Here is an 8643-nt window from a genome sequence, read left to right as displayed (position 1 = left end):
GGATGATGCAGATGATGCACAAAAGGAAGGTCATTTTCACAGATGCGTCAGGCACGGGCTGGGGAGCCCTCAGACCGGCTAGTACATGGTCTTGCCCTTCGGACTGTCCCTGGCTCCCGGCACTTTTATGAAGTGCATGGATACAGCCCTCTCCCCTCTGAGGCAGATGGGAGTCCGCATTCTGAATTTCCTCGAAGACTGGCTCATCTTAGTCCAGTCAGAGGCCGAGCTAATATCCCACAGATCCCTCCTCTTTAGCCACTTAGAGTGCTTGGGACTCAGGGTCAATTTTGCCAGGGCCTTATGGGCCTTATGGCCTCTGCATCGCCAGTACTACAGTTAGGCCTCCTTCGCATGCGGCCTCTTCTGAAACCCCTGAAACCCCTGGTTCCATCGGAGAATATGGGAGATCTTCGGGAAGGCAGAGGTCGACCTCTTCGCCTCAGAAGACAACTCTCACTGCCCAATCTATTTTTCGAAGGAAAGGGATGCGCTGGCCCACGATTGGCCCAGCCTTCTCCTTTACGCTTTTCCCCCGATCGCCCTGATCCCTCAGGTCATCAGGCGAATCAGGGAACAAAGGCACAAGGTTCTTCTAGTGGCCCCGCTCTGGAGAAACCAACTATGGTTCTCAGAGATGTCTCAGCTGCTCACGGCAGCTCCATGGCCCATTCCCCTGAGACGGGACCTCCTCTCTCAGGCGAACATGACGATATGGCACCCCCAACCCAAGTTGTGGACCCTACACATATGGCCTCTCGATGGGAGCCTATGAACCTCCCAGAGGGTGTCTTAAATACCATTTCTCAGGCTAGAGCCCCGTCCACAAGGCGCCTCTATGCCCTCAAATGGTCGGTCTTCACCGCTTGGTGAACAAACCGCGGAGAAGATCCATCCACATGTGACATATCTTCAATATTGTCCTTCCTTTAAGAGCTGTTGGATAAGGGTCGCACCCCCTCCACTCTTAAGGTCTATGTGGCGGCTATAGCAGCTTTTCATGCTCCTATAGACGGGATATCAGTCGGCAGGAACAACCTCGTTGTTCGATTTTTGAAAGGGTCTAGGAGGTTGAACCCCTCTTGCCCTTCTACGGTCCCTACGTGGGATCTGTCTACGGTTCTGAGGGCGCTCAAAGGCCCCCCCTTTGAACCGCTGCAATCCACTGATATTCGACCCCTGTCGCTAAAGACCGCTCTGCTATTGGCTTTTGAGATTTACAGGCGCTCTCTGTGAGCCCCTCCTGCCTTGAATTCGGGCCTAACGACTCCAAGGTCGTCCTGAAGCCTAGGCATGGTTACGTACCTAAGGTGCTCTCTACTCCATTCAGAGCACAGGTAATTACGCTCTCTGCGCCCCCCCCCTTGCAGGAGGACCAGGAGCTAAATCTGCTCTGTCCTGTCAGGGCATTAAAAATCTACAATGACTGCTCCGTCTCCTTTAGGCAGTCGGAGCAGCTCTTTGTATGCTTTGGTGGCCGCACCAAGGGGCTTCCGGTCACAAAGCAAAGACTATCCCGTTGGATAGTTGACGCAATAGCTCTTGCATACTCCTCCTTGGGCCTTCAATGCCCCATCGGGGTCAGAGCACATTCCACGAGAGGCATGGCCTCATCCTGGGCATGGTCCAGTGGTGTGTCCATTGCAGAAATTTGTGCGGCGGCCGGCTGGTCCTCGCCATCCACCTTTGTCAGGTTCTACAACCTAGACGTCCCTGCTTTGCAGGCTCAGGTCCTTTCTGCTTAACTGTCTCTCTGAGCTCAAAACGCTCCAGGAACCATATCCCCGCCCTAAGGCTGGATTTAATCCTTGCTGGGTTTTACTATGTTTCGAACCCGCTGAAGTTCCCACATCTGGGCTTAGCTTCCGGCACGCTCTCGGCCCTATCTAGTTCCGAGGCTGTGCGAAGCTCTAAGAACGATTATGTAAGGCCGGGCTCGACCTCTATGAGTTAGCCCATTTCTTTGCCTCCTCTTGACCCCGAAAAGAATCTGGGTCTCTGGCTATGGCCTGCTTCATTGTAGTTGATCTACAGGGCTCCCTTCTGGACGCCCTGGACAATTACTTATAAGTTGTTCATCTACCATAGCACGGTGCGATTGAATAGGTTCCCGTAGCGTCTAGCGATGCAGTACGAAGTGAAGTATCGAAAGGGAACGTACTCGGTTACTAACGTAACCTCGGTTCCCTGAGATACGGGAACGAGTACTACGTAGCTAGCCATGCTATGATGCTGCACGACTCTGTCGTCACTTCAGTCGATATGAATCAGTGATCCTATGCCGAGCACCTGCTTATATAGCCAGATGCCCCACCCATTTTGGCGGGCTTGGGCGCGCTGCTTCGCCATAGGCTTGCGCAGCTCCGCTAAGAAAATTCGAATTTAGTTTTTCAGTCATTTTGACAGCCCTAATTCTAAACCTGTATGCATTTCCTTCTGCAGAACAAAAAATAAGATATTTTTGAAGGATGTTGCATTCTGAACAATGTTGGCCCCATTGACTCCTGTGATCCACAGAAGATTAATAAAATGCATGCAGGTTTGGAATATAGAGCATATTAATTCCTGCGTGAAAAATTAAGAACGAAAGAATGCACAAGGCAGAATTATACACACAAATCAACATGTTACACTGGTCATGCACTCACTGTGCCACTGCTGCTGGCTCATCTCACACCAGTATTTACGGACAGACAGGATGTTCTTTAGCAGAATACTGCTGTAGTCCTCGCCGTACGCCGCACAGCTGAACGGACTCTGTAAGACCTCCACCACATGACAAATCAGCTCTGCACACTTTAACTTTGGACCGCCTGCAGAACAGAGGTGTGATTTTCTTTAATGGATTTCATGGACATTTATCTAATGCACGGTAATAAACATCCACATAGATATCTACTATGAATACAGAGAGAATCTTTTATTCTCTTGTACTGTCATGAACAGCAACTCTAGTATTAGTGGCTCAGATAATTACGTTGGTTGGCGCATCTGATGAAATACTTCATCAGGCTGCTAATTTCCTGCATCTTTTTCTGTCGGTTTGCATGCGTGGTGGCGGAAACGTTGGCTTTTCCTGACTGCAGAAGTTCTGTCTCTTTTTGAAGAAACTTCTGTAAAAACCTGTACAGAAGAATCAGTATAGAATGAGCACACTGTCAACTTGCACCATAGAATAACAATGGATTGAACTGAAAAACAGACCGGAAAACAGCATCCCAGGTGAGCTGCTTGGAGCCTTTGCATCCTGACGTACGATCAAGTTCCTCCACCGTGTCTGGTGAACGGATGTGTCTCCTGAAGCGATCCACCTCTTTCTGGAAAAACAAATGGTCTGTTTATTTGTGTCTTGATTATCTTCAATCATATTTATCTCATAGATAGTTCACTGCTCAGTGGTATCTGGATCAATGACTTGATGCTTATTTATGTGGGTCCAGACCTAATCATTAATTTTTTTTTTTTTTTAGTTTTTGTTTTCAAGCTGCAGTTACACCCCTTGATTCATTTTGACTAAGTATGCCTATCATTCACTAATAAGCAGAATTTATTTTTGATTTGATATATTGATTTCATATACATCATGGCAACTTATGTTTTTACATTATTTTAACTCACTGAAATAACTATATTACAATTAAAAGTCAGTACATTATAATTTAAGTTGAAATACTTACACAACCAATCAAGTTGATTATACTTAAAATTTAAAGCAGCAACTAAAGTACATTTTTAAGTTAAAATAGGTGATTTTTTTACATTACGTCGTGTACTGTAGTCATCAAAAGTGAGTTTAATTTTGAGCACCACATTGCTTTCCGATAACTACAAAAATATTTGACATCAGAATATGGAGCAAGCTACAGCATTCTAAGAAATGAACTTCCTGTTCATAGTCGACAAAATTAAAGTTCATTAATTAACGGTACATATAAAAAAAACATACACTGCATACATTAACAGATATAAGCTAAATACAAATTTCTATACTGTCAAATATTAATTATTAATATCATCCTGTTTTTTTTCTGGAAGTACCTCATATGTTGATTTATAAAATTGATAATTCATAATTAAAATTTACAAATGTATCAGTCCATTTTAATTCTACCTCCTTGACATTTCGAAATACATTTCGCATCTTAAATGCTAACTTCAATTCAAATTCAGGAACTGAATTAGAACTCCCCCTTGTCACTGACCCGTCTATCGCCCACATTCGAGCTAAGTTACAGTGATTGATCTTAATATTTTAGCATTTCTAAGGTGGAGGTTCATATCAATCAGGCCACTGATTTCAGAGTATGCATAAGAATGGACAAGATGTTTCACACACCTTTCTCTCTGTGGCTTTCTCGTTTTCAAGTCCTCGGCAGCACACCAGCAGCTCATGCAGCGCCAGACTCATTGTCTTTCAGAGGCAATTAATCCAGTTCATCAGCTGTTTAATGGAGTATGTGCAGAGATCTCTGTGACAAGTGTCTGTCAATGTACATCCTGCTGCATCTGCTTACTAACGCATCATCGCGCGTCAAAACTATTGATCCGGAGTATAGACTTGATCTATTCAATACCGAAAATCTGCTTTAAAATCGTGTATCTGTTATGTGTCTGCTTACAGTGCTTTCTTTATCATCCGTTTCTTCAACTTTTCTTTTCCATGCGTGTCACATCAGTACCGCCTTCCAGCTCTTCTTCACTCAACTCCTGCTGCTTGAGCTTCATTACTGCCATCTAAAGGACTGAGACAGTACTAGCTCATGAATATCGATTCACTTTAGCGCTGCTTGATCGCTTCGGTACAATGTTAGTCCTTTTTAGAGGATTTTATATACTTGCAGTCTGTAAACAAGGAGTTTAGAAATGCTAAATACAATATGACCTAACAGAAACAAATAAATAATGTGCATTTAACTTTATGAAATGAATAATTGCGCAATGAACTGAAATGAACTTTGACTTCATTTTCATGTACGGGAACTGGGGCATTTCATGCCAAAAGAAAAGTGAACAACAAGGACATTCAAAATATTTCAAACTCAATTTATTTAGCATTGATACTGTTTATGTGTTGTATTTGTTCTATAGATATGGAAATAATTTTTAAAGGGGTGATAACTTGATATTTTAAGAACAATTACAGAAGAATAAAATAAAGCATATTTCGTTACCTTTTGAAACTTAAAAGGGTTCAATTTGAGCAGATGATTTTACCATCGCTGTCATTGTTAGAGCACACTTCCACAGTACATTCAGCATCTGGCTCTAATGAGTGAAACGTCACGTCATTATTGTGTATCAAACAGTGCCACCTTGAGGAAAAAAGATGCATTGCACATATTGAGTCAACAGATATGTAAATATAGTTGCACAGGGAAAAAATACTTACACATTTACATACTTCGGTCTCTAGTGACCCTATACACTTTTTACAAAAAATTAAAGAAGACTTGATGTCCCGGGTCGCTAAAGACCCGAGGTATGCATTTAAGGGTTAAGTTTAAAGTTAATCCATAATTGAGATTTAAATCTGAGTTTAAAGTTATGGTGCAACAAGATTAAAGTTCATCTTAAATATAACTTAAATCCGATCAACATGATGGGTTAAAAATGTAAACTGCTTATTTTTAAAGGTTTGAAGTTTGGTGCAACAGAATTATTAGATAAACCTTGATTTAATCTAGATTTAAAATGAATCATTGCAAACCATTTAGCTATAATTTGAAGAAGATAAATGCACATAGGCCTAATGTCTGAAGTGAGTAAGCGGCAATAGGCCTAATGATCATTTAAAATATAATTTGAAGAAGTGTTTCTTTCACAAAATGAGTATTGTATATATAACTATAAAATATAGGCTTCTCAATTTTTCTCCCTCTTGCAGGCACTCATGTCACTTCCATTTCTTTCAGGATAAATGAATGAATGCATGTGTTGTAAATCAGTCTGTATGCCAATAGCGCACACAGCCCTAAATTTAGTGATCAACTATGCATATTATAAATTTAACATTTAACATACAACATTTTTTTCTATTAAATGATTTTGTCTTTGTTGCTCTTAGTTATAAAGGATGGTAGCACAGCATTTTTGAATGATTGTCTTCATGAGTTTGTCTGCATCCATATTGCATATTTCCTCTCACTTGCAAAGTATGTTTGCAGTTATTTCTTCGAGTTCTTTCAAAGCAGTTATTTCTGCATTTCCATTCTACCTGCCTTCCTGATATAAATTACTATACATTTGATATGGTAATTAATACTGAGGCACTAATTTGGGCAAAAAGCACTAATGACTTCACTGTAACTGATTTTTGTAATTTGAACAGTAGTTTACTGTAATATGTACAGTAAGATACTGTAAAATGTGTATACAGTATTTTACTGTAAACAGCAATGGATTATGGGAAAATATACGGTCACTACTGTATTTCGTCACTACTGTAAATCAATTTACAGTAGTGTACTTGCCCGCGAAAAACTGACCAATGGCAAGGGAGAGATGGATGGATGGATGGATGGATGGATGGATGGATGGATGGATGGATGGATGGATGGATGGATGGATGGATGGATGGATGGATGGATGGATGGATAGATAGATATATAGATAGATAGACAGAGAAAGAGATGATAGATGGATGGATGGATGGATGGATGGATGGATAGATAGATAGATAGATAGATAGATAGATAGAAAAATTACCAATAATTATAATTTCATAACTTTCCTGTGTATTTTCAATTTAGGCTGCTACAGAAGCATTAAATACAAGTTACAAATGACAAACAACAAAGCAACACACGAGTTAATTTCTTCTTCTTCTTCTTCTTCTTGGTCATTTTAAAGAAAATTCAAAAGCGAATGAATTATATTTATATCTAAAATACCACCCAAGGCACAGGGTCCCATTTTGGAGATCCCGCCCCGTTTGCTCCCTTGTCACAGGAACTAATATAATATTCATGAGTCAAATAAATAGACGTGACGTGACGCTGACACCTTTTTTTGTACCATCATGGCGGCCGTTAGGAGACATAAACGCGTGGCCGCGGCTCAGCCGGGGTTTTTGCCTGTTAAATCGAGTCTGGACGGCAACAGTTCGGTTATTAAACCGCGAAAACGCGTGAACAAAAATAAGAAAAAGAGCTGGAACAAATTCAGTGATATCCAGGATGTGGAGGAGTTTCTGGATGACGTGCGGCTTCAGGAGAGAGCCACCGGGTGAGATTGTTACGAAAATAAAATTAATAGAAATTATTAGCATTGGTCTGTTAGCGTGCATATAGTATACCTTACACCAGTAATCTATGTTAAAACTTTATTTTTGGCAATGTATGGTTGTTTACAATATGAAGCGTTGCTGAGCGTCACGTGGCTGGTACGATTGCTCCTCGTGTATGTTTGAACCTAAAACCTTTAAGTTAACAGAATGAATCTTTAACCACCAGGCTACACCACCTCACCATTCATGATACAGTCAGCTAAACTGAATTTTTGGTCTTCTTTAGGGGGTTGATATCTGAAAAAACAGATGACTCTCTCTTCTTTGTGGACACTGGTGAAACAGATGAAAAAGATACACAAGCACGTAAGTGTAAAAACTCCTCTCTTTACTAAGTTAACTGTTTTTTTCCTGTGCAATCCATAACTGCTGTTCTTGTTATTAGAGACGACAGTCAAGAAAGGTAAACACTCTAAACCTCTGCGGATAGATCTTATCCTTCAGCCAGATTCACACATACCGGCCCCAAAAAAGTGAGTACAGTACGACTACCTGTAAGATTTACTTTCAAAATGAGCTGTAACCTGTATCCTCTTCTGGAGGGAGCTTCTGCCCACTGATGATCTCATCCTTGCGCTCCCAGTATTTCTTTGGGAATGTGAAGATAAAACAATGGAACTTGGAAGGCTGTTGTGTGAACGGCCTTCCAGGATCTGAGGGCATTTTCTTAAAATTTGGTTTGAGATTTTTTTTTTCTTCTTTCTTTTTGACCAGTGCCATTTTATCTAGAGAACATGGTGATGATTTAATGGTGAAAAAATTATATATTACAGTACAGTTAAATAACAGCATATGAAACATGCACACAATTGGGGATTAATACTTCATAAGCATATCATGTTTTCGCTGTAGATTTAAGTCTTTTTTTATTTGTATAGCACTTTTCGCAATACACTTTTTATTTTTTAAAGGAGTAGTTCACTTTCAGAACAAAAATTTACAGATAATGTACTCACCCCCTTGTCATCCAAGATGTTAATGTCTTTCTTTCTTCAGTCGTAAAGACATTGTTTTTTGAGGAAAACATTTCAGGATTTCTCTCCATATAATGGACTTCTATGGTGCCCCCGAGTTTAAACTTCCAAAATGTAGACTCTAAACGATCCCAGCCGAGGAAGAAGGGTCTTATCTAGCGAAACGATCTGTTATTTTCTAAAAAACACAATTACAATTTATATACTTTTTAACCTCAAAGTTCGTCTTGTCTAGCTCTGCGTGAACTCTTGTTTTTTTTCCGGTTCAAGACAGTTAGGGTAGGTCTAAAAACTCCCATCTTATTTTCTCCTCCAACTTCAAAATCGTCCTACATCGCAGCAGAAGTACTGACCCAGTGTTTACAAAGTGAACATGCAAAGAAG

General features: G+C 40.8%; 2 protein-coding genes across 2 annotated transcripts in view; one reads left to right on the top strand and one right to left on the bottom strand.

Annotated features, from left to right (window-relative positions):
• atm (ATM serine/threonine kinase) overlaps positions 1-4694 on the bottom strand; it is a 75160-nt gene extending 70466 nt beyond the window's left edge. The window contains exons 1-4 of the mRNA XM_016535626.1: positions 4337-4694; positions 3205-3317; positions 2978-3123; positions 2649-2813 (exon numbers count right to left, since the gene is read on the bottom strand). Of these exons, the coding sequence (XP_016391112.1) occupies positions 2649-2813; positions 2978-3123; positions 3205-3317; positions 4337-4408 (496 nt within the window). The 5' untranslated portion in view covers positions 4409-4694. The remainder of the gene's footprint in view (positions 1-2648; positions 2814-2977; positions 3124-3204; positions 3318-4336) is intronic.
• A 2298-nt stretch (positions 4695-6992) lies between these two features.
• Positions 6993-8643, top strand: part of nop53 (NOP53 ribosome biogenesis factor) — a 13667-nt gene continuing 12016 nt past the window's right edge. Inside the window, exons 1-3 of the mRNA XM_016535633.1 lie at positions 6993-7224; positions 7512-7591; positions 7671-7758. Coding sequence (XP_016391119.1) covers positions 7019-7224; positions 7512-7591; positions 7671-7758 — 374 coding nt within the window. The 5' untranslated portion in view covers positions 6993-7018. The remainder of the gene's footprint in view (positions 7225-7511; positions 7592-7670; positions 7759-8643) is intronic.

Source organism: Sinocyclocheilus rhinocerous, unplaced genomic scaffold (assembly GCF_001515625.1).
Source record: "Sinocyclocheilus rhinocerous isolate Xijiao unplaced genomic scaffold, SAMN03320098_v1.1 scaffold1899, whole genome shotgun sequence".
Taxonomy (NCBI): Eukaryota; Metazoa; Chordata; class Actinopteri; order Cypriniformes; family Cyprinidae; genus Sinocyclocheilus; species Sinocyclocheilus rhinocerous.
Note: the sequence above shows the minus strand (reverse complement) of the source record. Positions and strands in the feature narration are given on the sequence as shown.